At 49.4% G+C, this 22,795-nt stretch overlaps 2 protein-coding genes across 6 annotated transcripts in view; both read left to right on the plus strand.

Moving 5' to 3' along the window:
• NECTIN1 (nectin cell adhesion molecule 1) overlaps positions 1-9,359 on the plus strand; it is a 90,895-nt gene extending 81,536 nt beyond the window's left edge. Inside the window, exons 9-10 of one of the 5 annotated variants that reach the window (XM_068172064.1) lie at positions 2,798-2,907; positions 9,085-9,359. In XM_068172064.1, the coding sequence (XP_068028165.1) occupies positions 2,798-2,907; positions 9,085-9,133 (159 nt within the window). In that variant the 3' untranslated portion in view covers positions 9,134-9,359. Of the gene's footprint in view, positions 1-2,797; positions 2,983-4,624; positions 4,670-9,084 lie in introns of those variants that run through there. The other 4 variants (XM_068172061.1, XM_068172065.1, XM_068172066.1 and 1 more) reach the window with 4 other exon arrangements.
• THY1 (Thy-1 cell surface antigen) overlaps positions 1-22,795 on the plus strand; it is a 393,200-nt gene that overhangs the window by 292,250 nt on the left and 78,155 nt on the right. The window lies entirely within an intron of this gene.

Consider the following 22,795-nt stretch of genomic DNA (forward strand, 5'->3'; position numbering starts at 1 on the left):
TTGTTCTGCCTGTACCTCATCTGCAGATTTGGCTTTGGGAGGAGAGTGAAGAAGATGAGAGTGGAAGGGAGCAGATTCTGCAGGAAAATGGGGCGAGTGCATTCAGCTTTGAATGAATTGTGCAAAACCTCGTAATTTGGGATAAACCAGATTTATCACGAGGCAGCATGAAAGCCACTGCCTGGGGTTGACAATTTCACAGCACTAGGATGGGAGTCAGGGAGTGATTAGAGATGGCAAAGAGTGAGGGAGGGGGGAATGGGAGAAGTGCCAGGAGGAAATCAAAGAGGCAGGTGGAGGAGGAACCTCCAAGAGGGTGTGCAGGGACGTGTGTGTGGACATGTGCTGGCAGGGGACCAGGACAAAGGGAGAGGCTGGGGCACGTCTGCAGGGTCAGGATACCTGCAGGAGGGAGCAGAGCCATGAATGAATCTGTGTTTTTAGGTGTTGCAGGCTGTGGCAAAGCCAACACAGAGCTGACAGCCCCGAAATGCCCGAGGAGAGTGGCACGGACACTTGAGGTTGCAGGGGTGGGTGTAGGGGTGCAGGGACTGCCTGCAGGGTTTTCCTCTGGGCAGTTTTGGGGTAACAGTGAGGATATCAAAGCAGGAGAGTGTGTTTCAGGTGTGTGGGTGAAGGCAGGTGTGCTCTGCCAGTGCTCTTGTGTCAGGTGGGTGCTCCGTGCGTGTGTGAGAGGCAGCAGGAGCCAGAGAGAGGTGGAGGCACGAGGCAGTGCAGGAGCAGAGCTGTGATTAGTGTCCGTGTCAGCAGGGCCCATTTGCACAGGTAGAAGGGGAAGTTTCATTGCTGCAGACAGCAAAATAATTTCTCTGGGTTTGCAGGGCAATTACCGGGGTGCCGGTGGTGATGATTTACACCGAGCGCTTGCGCGAGGCAGTGCTGGGCCTTGTACACAAGGCACATTATTGATATTGTAATAAATTCTGCTCCAAACAGGCAGCAAGGAGCAGGAGCGAGCCCAGGAGTGGGAGAAAGCAAGGGAAATCCATGGAGAAAACACCTCCTGTGGGAAGGAAGCAGGAGAGGAGTGAGGCAAAGTAGACAGGATAGGAATGAGGAGGTAAAACTTAGTCTGGCTTCCTCCAGGAGTAGGGGAGGTGCCGAGACACAAAATTCAGGGGCAGAGAGCTCTGCAAGGCCTAGATTTAGGTCTGAGGCTGGAGTTGGCATTGCTAATTTTCCTAAATGTCCAAACTCCGGGTCCAGACACAAAGCAGAGGCTCCGTAGGATGTGCTGCTTTCATGCCAACAATTCGCCACTGCCATCTGGCCACCAAGGGCAGGACAGAGGTGACCTCCAGCCCTCTGCTTCCCCAGCCCCCAGCTTTGCTGAGCACTGGAAATGCCGCTGCAGCCCCGTTCCCCTTCATTCCCCTCATCCCTGTGGCTGAGGGGCAGGTCAGGGAGCCAAGCCCTGGCACCGGCCAGGCAGCAGGCAAAGATAATCACTGAGTGAACAACCCCTTCCAGCAACAGGCACTCAACCAGCTCATTACGGGGCTATAAACTTCTATAAAAGGCTCAGCCACAGCTGCTAGGTGGCTGAGGACACTTCCAAACAGAGAGGAGAGGAACACTTTCAAATTAAACACCCTTTGCACCACTGCCATGCGGTGCAGCCATTTTGGAAAGGGGGGAGAGAGACTGGAAAGCTGTTTTGTTTGCAAGTGACACCTCTCTCCTCTCAGAGAGGCTCGGCAGATGCCTGGCTAATGCTGGCACTGAAACCAGCCCCAAAAGTGAGGATTAAAGAAGCTCCACGGGGCAAGAAGCCAGGATCCCCCTCACACATGGCTGCTGGCACCAAGGCTCCTCCTGGTGATCCTTACTCCGCCCTGAGCCACAAGCTCTGGGCTATCCTGCCTTCCAGGCTTTTCCCATTGATATCTGCATGAAAGATGTCTGGGTAGGAACGATCAGACAAATTGGATAATATTCCATTCATGCAGTCCTTGCTGATAAGCCTGCTTAGTGAAGGAATGCCCATAAATATTTCCATGCCAAAGGAGGATGCTTTTAGCATCTCTGAGACCGTATTACAATGGCAAAATCGTGCTGCAGAGGTAATCTGCAGTGCCAAGCTGTGCAGCCAAGCCCTGTGTTAAACGAGGCTCTTCGGCACTCCACAGTGTCCCCACATTGGGGCAGAACAACAGTGACATTCCCCTGCGGCCATGCCTTTGGAGTTTTGGCTTTAAAGCCGTTCCCTCCAGGTATCTCCCTCCCAAAACCCCAAATTTCAAGCCAAGGACTTTCACTCATGTTCCCCAAACCTGAGTTTGCAACAAATCCCAAACTCTTGGGTTAGAACAGACAGCTCAGGCGCATGATAAGGTTTGAAGTCACTGATCCAGTCCCAGCTAAGGAAAATGCTGAATCCCAGAGGGGTTCAGTGGAAGAGCAGAGCAGTGAGATGCTGCTGGGAGCAGCCCCAGTGAAAGGAGCAGTGGCTGGGAGTGCTGCGAGCCAGGGCTGGGTCACTCAGCTCTGCTTTTGGGGGAGCAGCACCTTTGGGACTTTTGCTTTGATTTGGGATTTTACCTGACTGATTATTCATTACCTCCCTACCTCCTTCTTTTTAACTGTTTTTTCTTACTCCTCCCCTGTTTTCTTACTCCTCCCCTCCCTCCTCACCCTTTTCTTCTTTCTTCCCCCTTCACCCGCCGTGTCCTGTCTCACCCCTCACCATCTGCACGGACCCTCTGTCCTCACTCCCCACCTCGCCCCCACTCCTCCCTCGTGTACCCCCACCGCCTTGCTGCTCTCTTCTCTCCAGAACCCTGGCAACAAGGACTGTGATGTCCAGTATGCAGAGCTGGACACGTCGGCTCTGGCCGCGTCACCCAGCCCTCGGAGCTCCATCCATGCTGGCGGAGACCTAGTCGAGTATGCAACCATCCAGCCCAACTTACGCTAGCGCATGTCACTCTAGGCCCTTTCCCCTCAGATTCTGGCCTCAAGGTACTCACGGCACTCTGCCTTCCTCACTGCACCCCTCAAAGTCACCGCTCCCCCCTCCCTGCATTCCTCCCTCCCTCTGGAACGCTGCCCCTGCGTCCCGTCTGTCCCTCCCTGCCTGCTCTCTCTCTGTCTCTCCACTGCCCTGTTTTTTTTGGGGGTGCTGCCCAGAATGCCTTTGCCTTGCCTTGCCTCTCTGCATGCCCTTTTTGCTGCGTTTCCCTTTGCTTCCTGCAGCCAGGCATGTGGGGCAGGGGGAGAGGGTTCATGGCTTGGTGGCAGAGCAGGGGTTTGCCCCCTGCTCCAGGTGGGTTTGAAGTTCCTGCTCTGGTTCAGGGAATTTCTGCAGCACCTGTGAGGAATCAGAAGTCAGAGATGCTAAGAGGGCTCTTCCAGGCCAGGACGAGGAGGGGAGGGAAAGGAAAAGGGAATGATTGAATGGAAAATTTAAAAAAGAAAGGCTTGTGTGCATGTGGAAGTAACTCTAGAGAAGACGGAGCATATGTGCATGTGTGAAAGAACAAGGTGGGAGAGGATGTAGCAGAATATGGGAACACCTAAAGGTTCCCACAGCTGAAAGACTCCGTGGATAAGAGACAAGCAGAGAGGGACTGTGCATGTGACAGTGACAGGGCTGGCGTGGCTTGAGGTTGGTGCAGGTGGCAAGTTTGGATGCTTGGGAGAGAGGGAGAGATTATTTTCCTTGGTGTTCTCCTTCTCAAAACTAGGCACAGACTGAGCCCTGTTCTCTGGACTTTTTCAAGTGTCACCAAACTCGTTCAAGCTCAGGTCCTGTGGCAGAGAGTGATTAGGACTCGGTTGCTCTGGACCATCTCCAGTAACCCTCTGAATGATGAGAAAAAACACTAAAACTGGGGTGATTTCAGCTCTTCCTATGTTCCTTTGCCTCATAATCACAGCTTTTTCTCAGCTATTAAAGCCACCAGGTCCCTGGTGAGAGAGGGAGAAGATCTCCTCTTTCCCACCTTTGCTGGATGATTCCAAGAGTTTTTGGCCAAGGAAATGCCACTGGTGCCCCTCTCCTTGGCCCCAGCTCTCCCTCGCTCCTGTGTATTCCTGAGGTTGTGGTGACTCCAGGTTCTGCCTTGCCCTTCCCCTTTGTTTTGCTGCCTTTCCAGCAGCAGGAAGGACCTGTGGGTTTAAAGGAAGGAAAGGGAGAGGAGAAAAAGCAGACAGCAAACGGAGAGGTGCTTTGCAGGTCCTTGAATCCCTCGTGGTCACCCCAGGTAGATCAGAGGAGGCGGCAGCTTGGGGACAGAGAGGGACAGCTTGGAGAACATAAAGGCCATTGGATCATTGGGAGGGAAGGAAGGAAGGAAGGAAAGGAGGATGAACAGGAGGAAAATGGCCTTTTGATAAAGCCCTCCTGGACAATCCTGTTTATTGTCCCTGAGATGAGGAACTCCGTGGGTGAGGGTGCAGCACACACACCTGGGTGCGAGGTGTGCAGGGGCTGCTCCAGTTTGCTCTCCCCCTGTGCTCCCTGGTTTTCCCGTGCTGGAAGCAGCCCTGTAGCTTCCCTGGTGTAGCAAAAGCCCTCCTAGGTGAGTGTCTGCAGCAGCCCGGGCCGGAGCAGATCCGTAACCTCTCTCTCTTGCGGTGTCTCACCCACTCCTGCTCCCAGAATGAGGATCAAGGTCTTCGTAGACGTAACGAGCGAGAGTGGACAGTAAGTTTTGGATGGGTTTGGTTTTCCCTTTTCTCTGTTTCCCTCTGGGGATCTGTTTGTCACCACGCTCCCAGGCACTTCCAGCCTCCTGCATCCTCTCTGGGATGAGAATTCCGGCTCTGAGGAAGGGGTGGTTGAAACCAGCCGCTCTCCCTCGTGTCTTCACCTCCCATTCCCAACAGATTCTTGGGCTGCTCCCACTGTTCCAAACAAGGCAAGAGCTCCCAAATCCATCCTGGGAGGTCTCGCCTCGTCCTCCCCAGGGTGGGGAATTTTATTGTCAGCAAAAGGACAGTAATCCTCCAAATCCAAATTTGGAAAGCCTCCCAGTCTCTCTGAAGTAAAAATAAAGCCAGTCATATGGTGCTTTGAAGGTGTAATCTCCTTGCTAAGACACACCACCGATCAGGGCAATTTATTTTTTTTTATGCTTTTGTAATTATTTCCTCCCCCTTCACCTCCCCACACTCCAGCTCTCCGTTTTGCTTGGGAATTTCTTGTCCCTGTTGCAGCAGGAATAGCTGGAAACTGTCAGACTTGGAATCAAGAACACAACAAATCAGTGACCAGGGTTCAGATTCCTATTTCCAAATTGCAGGGGAAATAAAGCCAAGAGGTGGCTCCTTATCAGTTTCCCATTTTTAAATGAAGATATCAGCCCTGCATTGACTCCAAAAGAGTGGAGAGGAGGATTTGGGAGAGAAACAGCCAGGAGGGAAATGTTTGGGATTATTGATGGTGTGAGGTGCTGTAGGAACATGGACCAGGTAGGTACCAGAGGCAGCAGGGGAAGAGAAAAGCATGCTGTGAGAAGGAATGCAACATTCTGAGCAAGTTTTCTGCATCATTAATACTTGCATGTGTCTGAATGCATCCCTCACCACAGGTCCTTGCTCTGTATTCTGGGAATTTCAGCTCAATTTTTTTTATTTCCTGAACCGAGGGGCACGTCCCTCTGCCCCACTTGCCCTCAGCTTTGTCCTCACAGAAGCCCAAGCTCAGGACCACTGGTTCCTGCTCACCCCTGACACATCAATGCTTGTTCTTTACTCAGCACAGGGATTACCCAAGAACTCCCTCACAGATAAAGCATCAAACAGAGCAGGAACCTGCTCAGAGATCCCTAAAATCATGGCCATACTTGGAAGTGGAAAAATACGCCAAATACCCTGAGTAGGGAGTTCAGACCCAGGGGAGGAGAGGATGTGAGGCTCTCAACACCAGGAGGAAATAATTCTTTTTTTGGTTCCCAGTGTATTTTCTGTCCCCAAACACCCAACACCCTCTGCCCTGGCTGGTCCACAGTGTGACTGCAGCTTTGTGATGCTGTCACTCAACAGAGCTGCTCCTTCCTGGCCATCAGCCTGTGCTGCAGCCCAAAATTCCAAACTGACAGATGAGGAGGGTCAGGGTAGTAGCAGCCCAAAATTTCAGGAGTTTTGAGCAGCAGGGGCTTTTCCCATCCAGGAAAACACAGGCAAACACATTCCATAAGAGCAAAAATGTGTTTGCCATGAGCTTGGCCAAGCAGAGAAAACCATAAGCTGTCCAACTCTCACCTGTAAAATCTTCAGATTTCCCAAAAACCATAGCAGAACGATCCTCAGGTCACTGAGAAGGAGTTTTTCACTTTCAGACCAGTAGGAACTCATTATTCCAAGATGATTAAAAGTACAGGACATGGTCAGCTGCCTCACACCTCCTGCTACCCAAAGAGATGTTCTGCAAATAGAAGAAAAGATGGAATTGGGTGTGGAGGGATGGAGAAGGGTTGAGTTAAAGTCATGGCAGAAATGAAAGCTCCCTAATTCAATCAAATAAAGCCTGTTTAAAGGTAATCTGCCAGGCTGTCTGAAATGGATAGATTGCTGACATCCCCTTTAATCAAGCTCTTGGAAATAAAACTGAGAGGGGAGGATGTAACCCAGATAATGAAGAATTGCATGGAGTCATGCTGGAGACAAAGGCAAGTGGGAGAAGTCAGGTGGGGGAAGGTGGTAGAATCATGTGCCGGTTCAATTTAATTAGTTCATTATCCCTAATTTAATTTCAAACTTCATTAAAGATAAATTAGATTGGGGAAAAGTCTCAGTGGGACTGGGGTAGGAAGTCAAAGGGCACCGGCTGCGAAATGTGTTGAAAAACACCGGGCTGGTTTTGTTCTCCTCCCTTTTGCCACTCTGTAAATGAGTTCAGGGAACAAAGCAGGAGCAAAGCAACTCCCAGCTCAGGTGCTTAGAAGAGGTAAAAGGAGACAGGGAATTCTCTTTCTTTGGCCCTGACATTCTCCAGCTGCCCTGCCCTGACCCCACCTGTGAGGAGTGAGCACAAAAGAGGGGCCAGCAAGAAAAGGAGGATGTGTTTGCACTCACCTGTGCAAACAGAAGTGCTGACAAAACTGCACCGGGCGTCTTTGGCAATGCTTCATGGGCGCCTGTCTCACGGCCACATTAACTGGGAGATAAGCAGGAAGAAAAACGCTTTGGTGACCCCGTTTATTGTCACAGCCTGTAAAAGAGTGTCTCACAGCCCCTTTTGCTGCCACCTGATCACACCCAGCTCAGCTTCCACTTATGTTGACTGAGGATCTCTCCTAGGAGACCTTTCTATCCATCAGACCTGCACACAGCACCAGCAAATCCTCTGCTTTTCTCAAAAAGCACATAAACCTCCCCTCCCATTTAATTGATAACAAATTACAAGAAACCCCCTTGCCTGCTTTGTTTTACTAAATTTCTGTAATTAAGACAACTTCCCTTTCAGGTTAGCTTAACCCAGAATATTAAAGCAGGAGGAGAGCATGGCTAAATATATTTTTTTCCCCTTCCAGGTGTGGAAGGGGATTGTGTTGAGTGTGACAGGGAGAGGACTTTACCCATCCCATTTTCCCAGTCTGTGAGCCCCTTTTCACCTCTTTTTATCAGCTGGTCAGAAGAACAGCAAACATTTATTTAAGGTTAAGGTAGAGTTAGTGAGGCTTTTTCACAGCCCCTGGCTTGGGCTTCTTTGGTTAATGAGCTCTAATGCTGCACTTATCCACATTTTCACTTGGCAATTAAAAGGCTAAAGTGGACAAAAACTGTGGGAATGGCCCACCCAAATTGAGGATCCCAGCACAGCAACTCTACTGGCTTTTAAAAGCTCAGTCTGTAGGATAAACAGTTTTGCCAGTGGAAGGGAAATGAAAATGAGGTTGACCTCAGCATTGCTGCTGTTTTCCTGAGGCTCAGGCAGACTTTCTCTCACTGGGCTCAGCCAGACTGTTCCCAAAATTGCCTTTGTGCCTCTCCCAGCAGTCTGAGCCATCAATAAATTATTGTAAACACCTTGTTTTCTATAGGAATTTTTTTTAAGCATCCTGGTGAAATATTCATCCAGGAGCTGGCAGCAGATGAGCTGAGTGGATTGTTCTGCTCCTTCAGGCGTTTTCTCCTGAGGGCCAAACCCTTGAACTTTCCACTAAACTGACTGTTCCTGGGATTTTGAAAGGGAACAAGGAAGGACTCAAGGGCAAGTTGCTTGCTTCAAACCACAAGCATCAAAACGTTTTCCAGTGCTGTTTGGAAAAGAAATTATCTTGGAGAAGAAATTATCTCCTGGTGAGCACCCCTGAGCCCAGGTTGGTTTTAAAAACAAATGTCCATCCTGCTTGGGTCGTCCTGCAGAGTTTCCAAAGCAGGAAAGGGTCTGGGAACAGGGAGGAATCCTTCCCATCTGCTGCCACCCTCTGGGGAGCCGCAGCCCCAGGATGTGGGAGAGATGCTCCCTCAACCCCAGCAGAGCAAAGCATCCACACACAGAGGGAAAATCACGGGGCCAGCAGAGCAGCCTCGGGTTTGGAAGTGGTTTTATGTTGTCTGTAGTTGATTTGACTCACAAAACCGGCCCTGAGGATTCCCGGGGAGCTGTTCACACAGGTAAAGCCCAGCACTCCTGTCTCCCACGTAAACAAGAGGCACAGTAAGCTTGTTCTGCATCCCAAGCCCCCGGTAGGACACATGTCCCTTTAAATGGAAGGGCACAGGCCTGGCTTAGATTAATGATGCCTTCAAGCACTGCTTTCCCAAAACTCAGGTGTGGAAAGAGTTAGAAAGCGTGGAAATAAACTGCCCTTCCTTTGGCTGGCTGCTTGTTTAGTCCAGAGAGCAGATTATTTACAGACAAGGGACAAACCATGCCCAGTCTGTACATATTCATCAACGACCTGGCTATTTCAAGCAGCGAGACAAAAACTTTGTAGCGTGAGGATTTATCACCTGGGTTTCCATTTTCCTGAAGCAGCGAGCTCGGTAAAGTAGTTAATATTCCATCCTGCTTGCTGTCTGTGTGTCTCAGCAAGGAGCTGAAGAGCTGTGTGTGTTTTCTGGCCGTGGATCCCGGAGTTTTCACCCGTTGACTTTTGTCTCTACTTGCAGAACTTTGGAAAGTGTCACTCAGAGATATCGAATGCGAGTGATTACCTGACCCGCTGTTACTCACATGAAGATCGATATCTGGAGAAGATCCCTCATGTCTATGCCCCCTTGTCAGACCTCCCACAAGATCTTTATCCTCACCATTCCAACATCTCCTTCTGCTGCCCACCTCCCGGCTCCCGGGCTCCTTACATCTGTCCTAAGGAACAGTATGTTTAAAGTGTCAACACTGCAAAAAAACAAAAAAAAAAAACCCAAAAAAAAAAAAGAAGAAACTCATGGTTTTCACCTCTCCTGTCGCTCAACAACCAAGGCCTTCCAGCCTCCCCTCCCTTTGCCATTGCTCATTTTATTGATTGGTTTTTAAATCCGGGTGCAACTGCCATGATTAGTCCAAGTGTCTGCCTGGCTTGCTAACGCTCAAGGGAGCACTCTGCCTTCTCCCACGTCCTCTCCAGTACCTGCATCTTTCTTTTCTCCTCCTGGCTCTGTGTGTGCATGTGTCTGTGGGTGACAGCTGCCCTGTGGTGGATGGGATGTGCCCAACCCAGTCCAGTGTCTGTAGGTTTTCCCCTGTGTTGATTCCCGCACTCTTCACACCGGAGTAGCCGGGTGTGGATTATTCCCAGCCCAGTGAGGTTTTACAGCACAGCCAGTGCTCAAAGTTGAGCCTGTGGCTTTTTATTTCTTTTTTAAATTTCTTTTTCCCCCTGCTCCTTTACCCCCTCGGAAGCGGGGATAGCAAATCCCCGTTTGTGAAGAGCTAAACAGCCAAGATTGCTGAACCAAATCATAAGATGCTTATAATGAAAGATGCTTAAAACTAACCCAAAAATAGAGATCAGGACTTGGTTTAGATGGTTTGTTTCTGTCCTTTTCCCTTCCTGCTCCCACTCCCAGTCTCTTGGATTGACTCTTTTAAAGGGGACATATTTTGGAGTCAAGACATTTGGAGAAAGCATCCTTTAAATACCATGTCTGATAACCTGAAACCCAAAGGAGAAAATAATTATAAAGGAAAACATTCTCTCCAATTTTCCTTCCAAAGCCTAACATGGCCCCCCACGAGCTTTTCCCCCCTCTCTTCCTCAAATCTGTTGATTGGAATTTTAAAATTAACTCAGGCAGAATATGAAAAATAAATCAGGATTTCAGGTAATCTCCTTGCTCTTAATGAAGGATAAAAGCCAATACAGGAATTTGGCCTTTTAACTTTTATAAAAGCATCTTAGTTTTGGGACTACACCTTTTTTGATATTGGAATGTGTGTGGGTGTGTAAATCCAAACGTGTACATTCCTGTGACCACAAAGTGTTTTAGAGAAGGGAATTTATCTCCACATCACATTTGTGTTCACTTGTATTAGAGGAAAAAAAAAATAAATATCGATATACACTTCAATGTATATAAAAGCAAAGAAGAGGAAGATGAGGACAAGGAATGAACATCCTGCCTCAGAGCTTGGTTTCAGGGATAACTCCCATCTGTTTCACCCATGGCATGGAAGAGGTGATGGCTGGGATGGTTCTGACCAAGGGGATAAAGCTTTGTGGCCAGAGGGCATTTCCTTTGCTTTGGCTCAGGGAATTTCCCTTGCTTTGCGGAACTGGCATTCTGCAGACACTAAAATCCCTCTGGAAAACATGAGGATGCCTGCGCTGAGGGCATGTGGGAGGGAGAGGTAGGCACTGCACCCTTACCCTGCTGCCCAGGCACCCAAAAGCTGTCAGTGCTGCTCGGACAGGTGAGAAACGAATCTCCCAGCAGGTGACAGCTCCTGCCAGGGGACGTGTGACCACACAGGTGTCCCAGCCCAGCTCCTGCCCTGCCACCTGCACTGAGGCACCCATTTCTTTTTGTCTAGCTGGATCTCAGCAGCTCTGCTTGTTCTCTGCCCTTGCTGTGTCCCTGCCACCTCGAGCCTCGTCCTGCCTGTCCCTGCTCCCCCCCCCACAGCAGCACATCTGGGTCACTCTGCTCCCCTGCAGGCTGACAGACACATCTGGATGTTGGAGAGGGGTTTACACCCTGGTCAGCCGGGCAGCACAGCCCTGTGGGGGATGGCACCACGTGCATGGATCCCCTGGGGGCCCTGGATGGCAAAAACCACCCCCAGCTCTTCCCAGCTCTTCCCCAGTGCACGCTGCCACTCTGTGCTCGAGCATTATGAGGTTTGTGGGGGGAATTGCTGCCCCTGGAGAGATGTTTTCCTGCTGGGAGGGGGCCTCCCACTAAGTGACAGGTGGGTGCACCAGCTGAGCGACCTGGGCGTGCCTGGCTGGCTGAGGAGTGGACGAAGGGGAATTTTTGATGCATTTTTTGGCCAAGCTGGAATGGGCAGCAGCAGCTCTGCCACGTGCTGGTGCATGGAGCAACCTCATTCCCAAAGGATCAGGGGAGGATCATCAGGACACAGCCTTAGAGCGTCCCACACAACTTCCCGATCCCATCCTGCCAGTCCTGGCTGATGCAAACCTTTCTGGAATCATCTGCAGTCACACTTCCTCTGCCAGTCTCCAGAGGATTCAGCCGGTCGTTCCCTCACACCAAAGGACTCCAGTGCTCCATGTCTCTATTCAGAAAATGCATTTTGCTCTCTGGTTTTCTCCCCAACACACCTTGGGTTACCTCAGAGCTGGAAAATGGCTGTGCTCTGAACTGAAGGCACAGCCACCATATTCACCCCATGCTGAATCTGCCAAATCCGCCTTTGCTCCCTCTCTGGAAAGGTGAGGAGGTGCTGGAAGCCCCACGGGTCTCTGATGTCCTGGAATCAACCCTGCACCACTGACCACAAGGAAAAAGCAAGCAAAAATCCATTCCGAGCTTCCCTACCTGCATGCCTGGAATAGCAGAGCACTGCGTGTACTGTGGTTTCATTTGGAGCCTTCACCTGATGTGGTTTCAGACAGATCCAGGAATTTAAATGAGAAGTGGAATATGTTCAGGTCTTCAGATACAAGAGGAAAGAAGCCAGACAAAATGATTGCTTGCCAGAGGAGGCTGAGAACACGTTGCAGGTGGCTTTCTCTGCTGCCCATGTCTGGGACAAAGATGCTTTGATGAGCAAGGGGAAGGCAGGGATACAAACTGCAGCGTTACAGAAAAACTCTGCTTGCCTTGTGCAGCTTTGAATCTGAGCTGCCCACAGAAGTCTGCCACAAAGGGTTTTACTGGGCTTGCAGCAAAGCAAAAGCATTTCAATCCTCCTTGAAAAGGTAAAAGGCAGGAGAAGCCTCAGCTCAAAGCAGTAATTTGACTTATGCCAGCACAGGTATTTAGTCTAGGAATGTCTTGGTTCTCTCTGCCTGTCCTGAAGAGCTGGATTGATCTCAAAAAATGGCCAGAGGGACTCGCCACATGCCACCAAATTCCTCTGTGCCCTAGGAAAAGGGGGAAAACCCTGAAGGAAAGCCCTGAAGTAAGAAATAGTGAGTCCACTGTTTTGGTTTTACAAATCTGTGCTTGGAAATGGTTCTGGTTCAGGGCTCGCTCCCTTTCCCTGGTGTCACACAGCGTTTGCCCAGTGGCTCTTCCCAAACTTCCCTGCACCTGCTGCCAGGGCTAAATCCTCACTTTGCTCCCCAACAAGGCTGCCCATGCCTGGGGGGAGCTTGCAGGTGCTGGAATCAGGGCCAGGGGGAGGTGTTCTCCTGCAGACACGGTGCCAATTGACTTTAAAAGATCCCTGCTCTGGAGACTGAGCCATCCAGCAGCGCTATTGGGCGTGGATCTCTGAACAAGTCCAGCTGGAAACTGGTGGAGTGGGATCCAGTGGGCTGGGAGGAACTGGTATTGTAGGATAGAGAATCATTTAGGTTGGAAAGACCTCTAAGATGGAGCTGTTCTTCCTGTTACCAGGGTGAAATGTCACGGGTTCTGTTCCATGTGTTGGTGGCACTGACACCAGAGCTCTTGCAGATGGAAAAGACTGATCACAGAGCTTAAATAAAAGTCAGCTGAAGAGTCACAGCAACTCCTGTCCTGCCTGTGGGGCCTGTGGGGGGTGTTTGATGTCTGCCTTGCTCCCAGGGCTGCCTTCTTGCTGAGTTGCCCTCCACATCCCTCACCCCTTTCACTGCACCCCCCCAAAATGCACCCACAGGCACTCCTGCCTTCTCTCAGGAGTTCCTGCCCGTTCCAGAGGCTCCTCAGGACTGGAACAACCCACTTTTCCTGCTGCATCCCTCCCTGCCTGCAGCACAGGGCGCACAGGACCCACAGGTAAGCAGAGGAGCAGAGTTCAGTGACCTGCTGCACTTCCCTGCCCTTGCTCTGCCCCAGAGCAATGAGGGTGCTCCAGAGGTGCCAGTCTCAGGGTGCTCCAGAGGTGCCAGTCTCGGGGCGCTCCAGAGGTGCCAGTCTCGGGGTGCTCCAGAGATGCCAGTCTCGGGGTGCTCCAGAGGTGCCAGTTTCAGGGTGCTCCAGAGGTGCCAGTTTTGGGTTGTTCCAGAGGTGCCAATCTCGGGGTGCTCCAGAGGTGCCAGTCTCAGGGTGCTCCAGAGGTGCCAGTCTCGGGGTGCTCCAGAGGTGCCAGTCTCGGGGCGCTCCAGAGGTGCCAGTTTTGGGGTGTTCCAGAGGTGCCAGTCTCAGGGTGTTCCAGAGGTGCCAGTTTCGGGGTGCTCCAGAGATCCCAGTCTCCCTTCACTTTGTTTGGGAATCCTCCTCCCAGCCTCCCCCTGCACGTGGGTGGGACAGATCCCGTTGCAGCAGGCAGCCCTCGGGGCCAGCAGCTATTTAGGGAAAGAAAAGGGGGGTTCCTCCTCCTCCTCCCCAGCCCACCTCTCATGCCAGGCTGATTTCCTGGCGCAGACACTCAGTGCTGGTTGCAGAGGCAGGGAGACACTGAGCCTGCACTGCTGGGGCAATGGGTGTGAGCCCAATCCACTCAGAACTTCCTCAGGAGGCTCCCTGTCAGACACAATTGATCAATAAACCCTTCATTGGTGGGTTTTTTTTAGCACTAACTCTGAGAATGAGAAAGACCCAGGATATTTCTTAGCAGCAAAGCTGCACTGCACACGGATGGAGCCTCTACCTCTGGGTAAAGGCCCTTTGGAACAATTTAGCCCCAGATCTGGGGCTAAATTGAGGGATGGGTTCATGGAGGGTCTGAATGCACCTGCACCAGCAGCAGACAAAGCTGGTCATGACTGGGAAGGGTTGACTGGGCTGTGGGAGAGGAGCTGACACAATTCTGCTGGGAACTCCACAGTTTCTCTGGGCTGCTTCTCAGAAATATCAAGGAGAGACAATTCTGCTCAGGGCCAGGATGTCACACAGGATGGTGGGAGCAGAGAGCTGGCAATGCTGTCCTCAGCCTGCACACAGACGGGTTTATCCTGCATTTCTGGATCCTGGAATCTCCCCCCAGGACTGTGTTTACTTCCCAGGAAGGGGAAAAGAATGGATTTACCTCCTGCATGGCAGTTTTTAAAACATTTGCCCACCGACTGCCACCAATGCCCATCTGAACGTGGTCCATGGGAGCTGAAAAGTCACTCAAACACCCAGTGTGGCATCAGAAACACCTTGCACAGGTGAGAGCTGCCCACTCCAATGGGAAAACACATCCATTCCAGCTCCTTTTTTATTTCCTCATGGCTGGCAGGTCAGCACTGAGTTTTGTGGTCCCCTTTCTCCAGTGCTGAATGTCTGATCAGTGCCACAGTCAGAACAGAAAACTTCCTGCTGGGCCATTTTCTGGTTGTGTAGAAATTTATGCATCTATTCATATGTATTAAACTAAAATACAGCTCTTGGACTGCACTAAATATATCAAACCTATCAAAACACTTACATAGGATAAGTAAATTGATACTTATGTAGTGTAAGGTGAAAAGCTCTTGTTTTACCATCTAATTACCTTTATAAAGATATTTTCTCCTAGAACTAAAAAAAAGGCCCCATGGAGGGTGGAAGATGTTCAAATTCAAGGAGGAGCTGCAAATTCAAGGCCAGCACAGGAAAAGGGCTGCACGGAAGATTTCACGTCCCCGCTGCAAACAGGGCAGGCTGAGCTCTTCTTTTTCTTTTTTTAATTTTTTTTTTCTCTCTACTGTCATGCTCTATTTTCTTCCCCTTTATGGCAGATGGGAGGTGAGGTTTTAAAGGCTGCCAAGAATGCATCCAGCCCTGCTCCTCTGGCGGAACAGCACCATAGAGGGAATGAACTTTTCCTCCAAGCTTCCTCCCACCCCCAGCCTCCCCTCCCCCTCGTCATCCAGGCTCGAGTGCCATCATTTTCATATCAGTACTAATTACATTAATTATTCTCCTCAGCATAAAACTCATTAAGCTGGAATTTACGGTTCATTAAGTCAGAGGCAGGGTTCTTCCTCGTTGTGGGGTCAGGATTATTTCTGTCCTGGCTGGGGGCATCTTCTAATCCGTGTCTCCCTTTAGCGCCTGCTAAAGTGTGACCAAAGCCGTGTGTGCCACCGCAGGGGTGTCACAGCAGGCTCGGGGGTGGCTCTGAACCCGGGAGGACTGGAAAGGTCAGCACTGCTGGTGTGAAATGTGGTTTGTTCCAGCCCGGGGGAGATCAGGTGTGAGGAGCAGAGTGGAGCAGCCGAGGCGCTACTCGAGGCAGGGCGACCCAAGGGGCAGCAGGATGTGCTTGGTGCTGTGGGAAGAGGTTTGTCCACCAGCACATCCAGCTCCACGCCCGCTGCAGAGCTGCCCTGGGCCTCTGGAAGTTGCTCCCAGCACAGGACACAGAGGATTTGCTGCCCGAGGCAAGGCAATGCGCTCAGGGGGCTGAAATAGGAGGGGGATTTGAGGGTGTCCACGGGCTGGAAAGGCCATCCTGGCCATGCCTTTGGGGTGACAGCAGTGCTGTGTGCCAGTTCCCCACGTGCCTTTGCCAGGCAGGAGGGTTTGTCCAGCTGAAGGGCCCCACCTGCACTCCCTGAGAGCTGGAGGTGACCCCTGGGGGTGATGGTGTCACCTCCTCCTCTCCAGGGACACCTCTCGAAATAACCTGCACCTGCCCCTCTCCTGAAGAGCAGCCAAGAGTAAGGTTGCCCCGAGTAAAACCCAAGAGAGTGAAACAGATCTCTCCAGAAGATTACTCTCCAAAAGATTTTGGAGAGTAAAACGCGAGCTGGGAATGGGAGGGAAGGAGGAACAAGGAGAAGCTGCAGGTGCCCTGCTGAGGCTCCCCAGCCCCGAGCCCAGGAGCTGGAGGGATGGGCAGGATCACTTCCCAAGGGACCTGACCCCAGGGAATCCATTTCCTGAGTGCAGTCCCTCCTTCTCCCACGGCACAGGTTCCTACCTCACTCCCTAATTACTGTAATTAAGCAGTCACGCTGAGTGATGTTAGACACAGGGTTCAGAGTCGTTAGAGCCCTGCAGAAGATTAAACCACCCCCACCTCCAGGGTCTGAGCTCTTCCCCGTCGTGGTGATGATGGGTTAGAGCAGCAGGCAGAGCTCTGTGGCACAGGCTGTGTCATTTGTCACGGCTCTGGGGTCACAGCATCCTGTCACTGCCTGCGACCTCCACATCCCTGCAGCTCCCAGAGGTGCGGGACTGTCTGCAGCAGTAGATTGGAAGCCCTGGAAGGGCAAACTCCTTGTGAGTCGCACAGAGATGATGCCTGGGTGTCTATTTTACCATCTGTCAAGCTTGAGGATATAAATATGCAGCTGGATTTGTGCAAGTGCAAAGTGCTGTGGAGCAGAGAGGGGCCCATTTTCACTTTATTCACTCAGTACCCACCATTTTCTCTCTCTTCTGGTCCCCTTTAGGAAGGAATTCTGAGATTAGGCAGTAACCAGGTATGATCACGAGTTCAAACCCAGTTCCTCATGGTTTAACATCAGCCTGATTAGCTGGGAAATGGCCTTTCCTAAGGCACTGGCTGACAACAGCGGGGGACCAAACTGGAGACAACTTTTCAATCCCACATCTGCATTCCCTCCCTCCCCAGCCTCTTCTGCCCTCGGGGGCACCCAGTGTTTTGCAGTTCTGTTCTCCCAGTGCAGGGGAAAGGGGCTCAGTTCTTACACAATTGGCACCTAATTCATTTCTCTGTGAATGTGAAAATCAATAGTGTTTCTAGAACCCACAGGGGCCCTCCCATCGGTCACTGTCCTTGTCAGGTTCATTCCTGGCTGCCAAAATATCCTTTCAGGAGGAGATTCCACGAGCTGAAGAAGGAAAATAATGATCTCCATGTCTTTAATGAAGCCTGAGAAGTCTCCAGGCTTCTGCTCTTGCCCAGAGCAGAGGGAAAGAGTTTCTTGGCAATTTTATGGGATGGACTGGCTTTTCTCAGAATTTTGCCTGGATAGTCAAATTCTGGTGCTTGGTTTAGCTCCAATTAAGCTCAAAGTGCCTTCTCACACATGCAAGGGCATGCATTTCTCCAGCAGATGTTCAATGATTTCAGCTCTACTTGTGCTTGCAGATTTTGTGGGCACAACACTGAAAACCAAGTTCGGGCTGTCCCACAGCACCACAGCTCCACATTTTTATTATTATTATTAATTTTTTTCTTCTTCTGTTTCCTGTGCCTCTAATTTTATCTCTAGGAAGTATCCTCCAGCCAGTGTTGGATGTCTGTGTCCTGCCTGTGCTAGGAACAATTCCAGCCCCGTGGTCAGCTGCTCCATCTGGGGATGTTCCAGGGGTTTGTACAGCTGTTGACTGCTCCCCTTTCCCATCTGTTTCTCTCCTCCCTGACTCATCTGTCCACTCCACCATTCCCAGCATGGCAGCACCACCTGGAGCTGTTGCAGAAGGGAGTTTAGCAGAGCAGGGAACCCAGGCTGAGCTCTGCAGTTTGCAACTGCTCTTTTTTATTTTTAACTTCCTTTTTTCTTTTTTTTTTTTTTCCCAGTGTTTTCCTTCCGAATCCCACGGAATAGTTACTAATATTCCATCCCTGCTTATTGATGGGAAACCAGCTGGAGTGTGATTGCTTGTTATATCTCAGGGTCTGCTGATAAATGTTGCTGCTGAGCTGGCCATTTCCCAGCTGCCCAGGCCTCAGATCCAGAAAACTTCATTTTCCTTTTCCCTAAAAAACGTAACTGGAGGGACAGGGCATTCCTCTGGATTTACACCCACTCCTGGTCTGGAAGGGCTTTTAGGCACACAGAAAGGGCTCAGCTGCACCTTGCTGGCTGCTCCAAGGATTTTTCTGAGTAATTTCAGCTCTTCCTCTCTCCCAGAAGGCAGCCGCATCCTGACATATAAAGACAGCAAAAACCCCCAGAATTAACCCTTTTGGGTTGCTTCTACCACTCTTCAAGACACGTTGAAGGCCTTAATGATACAGTTTTTAAGACTTAAATTCAGTGTAGGATTTAATATGTGAGTTCTTTGTCCTTCAACTTCTTCTTTCTCCTGCTATTGGGATTGGGATAACCCTGGGGCAAGGAGCCCAAAAATGGCTCCACATTCCCTGAAAAGGGGAAGCTGATCCTCCCCTGGACTGGTTGAAAGATATGACTTGGCTTTTCATCATCAACAGCCTCAGAGCCCCAGGACCATCCTCTTTTCCACCTGCTGATCCTCAGGGATCAGCACAGACGTGAGCAATGCTCCGAGTCAAGCCCAAGGGTAGGAAAACCCCACAGGAATCAGCCTCTGTGCCATTCTCACTCATGGGGAGAATTTATAAAGACAGCCAAAAAAAAAAAAAAAAAAAAAAAAAACAAAAAAAAAACATTCAAAGTTCAATTTTATTCTTTTCCTTTTTTTTTTTCCCTCCCTTTTTGGAATTTTTTTTCCCAACATCATATGAATACAGTCACGGAGCTCCTCTGAATATCTAGATTTTTTTTTTGTTTGAGCACCGGATTCCTCTGTTCCCATTCGCTCAGCTAATTACCCTTTTAGCTTACTTTTGCTCTATTTTCACAGATCTCCTGGTTTATTTATATCTACCTATCTGTAATGATTTCAGAGCCATTACTCACAGCGGCACCAGGAAACATTACATTTCCCAATTTACAATTGCAATTATGATATCCGTCAGAAACAAATGCAGCTGCCTTTAATTTTAAGCAATATTTTGATCATTGTAATTAAAAAAAGAACTTATGGCACTGCACACATTAGAAAAATTAATGTAATTTCCTGGCTGCCTTAAAAGGCATGCAAATAGTGGTCGCTGGATGAGAGATTTAGGGGAGAATTAACCCTTTTTGGTTGCTTTTTCCACTCTTCAAGGCCCGTTGAAGGCCTTAATGATACGGTTTTTAAGACTTAAATTCAATGTAGGATTTAATATGTGAGTTCTTTGTCCTTCAACTTCTTCTTTATTCTACTATTCTCTTTCTGAAATTGCTGGTTATTAAAGGATTTATGTGCAAACAAGACCATTTTCTTGTCACTGCTCATTTCAGCTCGCCTGTTTCAATGTGTGGGGACAGATGAAATCCAGTTGCTGATATTATAATCATTGCCACAATTGCATATTACAAACTCAATAACAAACTCTGGCAGATCCCAGGTCTGTCTCTCACTGTGCTTTGCAACAAGGAGAATTTACAGCCTGAATTTGGATTCATGGCACAAAAAAAGCATCTCTGAGGGAAGCGAGGATTCAGATGAACAGACACAGAACATCCTTTTCATGGAAGATGAGGCTCATTCAATTAATTTTAATGTGCTGCTTTAGCCATGAAAGGTGCGAGTTTGACTTGTTGTTGTCTTAGCAGCAGGGGATTCATCAGTGCATGGCTTTTCTCCTTGTGTTATTTGCTGTCTCCTCTGATCCTTTGGCCACTGGATGCCTTTCCCAGCTTGGGGCTTGTTCTGCAGCAGTGAAATGTTAAAAACAGGCACATGGGAATTGCCAAATGTGGGCAAATCTGGGGTTCTCCCAGCTTTCTGTCCTTTCTGAGAGTCTGAAATAAACAAGGAGGAGAGGTGGCCACAGCTCTTGCAGTGGACAGGATTTAATTGTTGCTCTTATCACCGTTTGTGCTGTGATTTTTCCCTGCAGATCCTGTCCGGCTGGTGCTGCACCAGTGGGAAATGTCCCTGTTCTGAAACTCATAATGACAAAAATGTTGGGGAAAGGGACATTCCGTGGGATCAGCAAACACACAAACAGCCTGGGGAGGTGTGGGTGCTCCAGAATCACGCTGGATGAGCTGGGGGAGAGCAGAATGACACCAGACTAAATGATCTCATCACAATTCCCTCTGTTCTGCTTCTTATCTCCGCAATCTGGTAACTGGTCTGACCACAGATTTCTATCAAGTCCAAGATGATCTTGAGATAATTTGATGTCTGTCAGTAACAGGTCAGGAAGACAAAAAGCCTTTTTTTCCTCCCTTTAAGCACCCAGAGCTACAGAGAAGAGACAAAGAGACAATCCTATTGCAAACAGAAAATTTAAGTGTGAGAGAGGAAGGACTGGCTCCTTTTAGGAATTTTCCTTCAGGTCAACACCTCATCAGGGTGATCACATTCTTAATTTCAGCCCGGAGAGATCAATCCAGTTGAAGGAAATCAAGCTGCAGTCAGTTGTCTGCACGTCAGTGCTCAGAGCATGGAGCAATAATCACTCCCTGATCAGAACTGGCTTTGCCATTATCTGCCTGGTGCTGGGCTATGATATATGAAGCAATTTTGGCTGCGACAGTTTCTGTTTTGTGTGCAAGCAGATCCTGACTGGTAAAAACTATACAGAATTGGTTTGGGTTTGTTTTTGTTTTTTTTTTTCCCTTTGAGCTTTCTTTTTTTGCCTTGCGAAGGAGTAATATTTTAAACTAAAAGGAGTTTTCAAACCACAGTCACCATCATTCATCTTTACAGTCCTGGGGTAGGAACAATCTCTTCATTAGACACTGAATTTTTCTCTATTACAGCACTATCTGAATGCATTTATTCGGTCATTTATTAGAAGTTACTTGATGGGGTGCAGGGAAGGAGAGGACTAAATTAAAGCAAAAGGACTGTGTGTGTAAACACGCCTGTATATTCTAAGTGGAGAAGTTTATAAAAATATTCCAACTTAATAACAGCCATAACTCTGGGGCTCACAGTGAAAACACCTCACTTGCTGCAGCGATAAAGGGAAAAAAGGGGGTTGGCCCAAGCCCCATCTGCCCAGTGGGTTTTTATCCAGCTGGGGCTGATGAAATAAGTGATTTCTCCTTAAATGTTGCGTCAGCATCCAACCCGTTGTTCAGGGACAGCCTCGTGTGTCTCAGGCCACGATTGTCTCCTTGGCTGCGCTTTGTTTTGGGAGATCTGCAGGCAGCCAGCATTGAAGTGGAGCAGGGTTTGAACAAGCCAGGCTTTTGCTTTTAGGATTCCCCAAGCCTGGCCTGGGCTTTGTGTTGCAGAAGTGCCTCGGGGCCATCTGATCAGAGGCTGGATGTGGAAATTCAGCTCACACCAGGATCGTGTGCAGATGGAACTGGCACCACCTCATCAGCATTGCAGGGTAACCCCGTCCTGAATCCAAGGCAGCAGAAGGGGCTCACTAATGGAACAGAATAAACCCCAGGAGATTCTGAATGGGAATGTGAGGCACCAACCAATTAATGCTGGGAAATTCAGACTTCATGGTCGAGTCTGGTTGTTTTCTTTTTGTTCAGAAGCTGGGTGAGCTCACTTTACAAACCAGAATGTGCTGAGGATGGAGAACCTTGTTCTCCCACAACAAAACCTCCCTTCTGCACCCTGCTCATCTCCTCCAAGCCTGCTCTTCACCCACACTCCCCCTCCCACCCCTCTGACTCCTTGTGTTTCTTCTCTTGGCTAAAGCTCTGTGTCAGCAGTGCCCATTTCCCCCAGACTGCAGGAGCTCCTTCACGGAGGTGCTGCAGGTTCTTCTCCCAGGAGATCACACCTTTGACTCGAGTCAGAACATTGCTTTCCCACCCAACATCGTGCTTGGAGCTTGGCTGAAGAGATCAAAAAGCCTCTCCCCCATTTCTGTGCATGTCACACCATCGTTCCCAAGTTAGTTCTCCTAGGATGCCTGTGAGGCTGCTAATTTTAGAGGATCTATCACTGTTTCAGGGTTTATTTTGATTCCCCTTCTCACTTTTATTAAAACAGACAAGTCTTCCCTGCATATTCCAGAAGGCTGCTATGGTTTCTCAGAGGAGATTTGTAAAAACTAAAAACCAAAAAGTAGGACCATTTCCATCCAAATACTCTTAAAAATTTAACAAAGCAACACAACGGCTCACAGCTCAACAGGAGCATTTAGTCTTTTATGCTTAATTTCCACTGTGAATCTCTCCCTCAGAAGTGGGCTCATGTAGCCAATTGCACAGTGAAAATGCCAGACTGAAAAACAAATGCAGCGCAGGCATTTGGCCTCTCCAAAAGATAGCAGGACATAAAGCAGGATTATGATCCCAGGATGCAATAAAAAGAGATAAAAAATTCAGAAGAGATCAAAGTAATTTCGGAAGCAAATGAAACATTTACATGGGAATCAGACCTTATAAATGGGAAGAGAGCAAATGGTATCAGCCTGGATTAGTGTCAAGGGGGTCTAAGGGCAGATGTGTCTAGGAACCTTTTCAGGTGTTTGGTGCATCCTCAGAGCAAAATCAGGGCCAGGAGGAGGAGGAAAACTGAGCTGTGGAGGTCACTGAGGTGCCCAGGGAAGGAGGAATGGGCTGTGAGTGGGTGAATAGCTGGGAAAGGTCAGGTTTGTGGGAATGGCAGGTATTTACCTGCAGTCACTTGTTTGTAGATAAACAGCCATGAGAAGACCTTTTGC

This window comes from Anomalospiza imberbis, chromosome 24 (genome assembly GCF_031753505.1).
Source record: "Anomalospiza imberbis isolate Cuckoo-Finch-1a 21T00152 chromosome 24, ASM3175350v1, whole genome shotgun sequence".
Taxonomy (NCBI): domain Eukaryota; kingdom Metazoa; phylum Chordata; class Aves; order Passeriformes; family Viduidae; genus Anomalospiza; species Anomalospiza imberbis.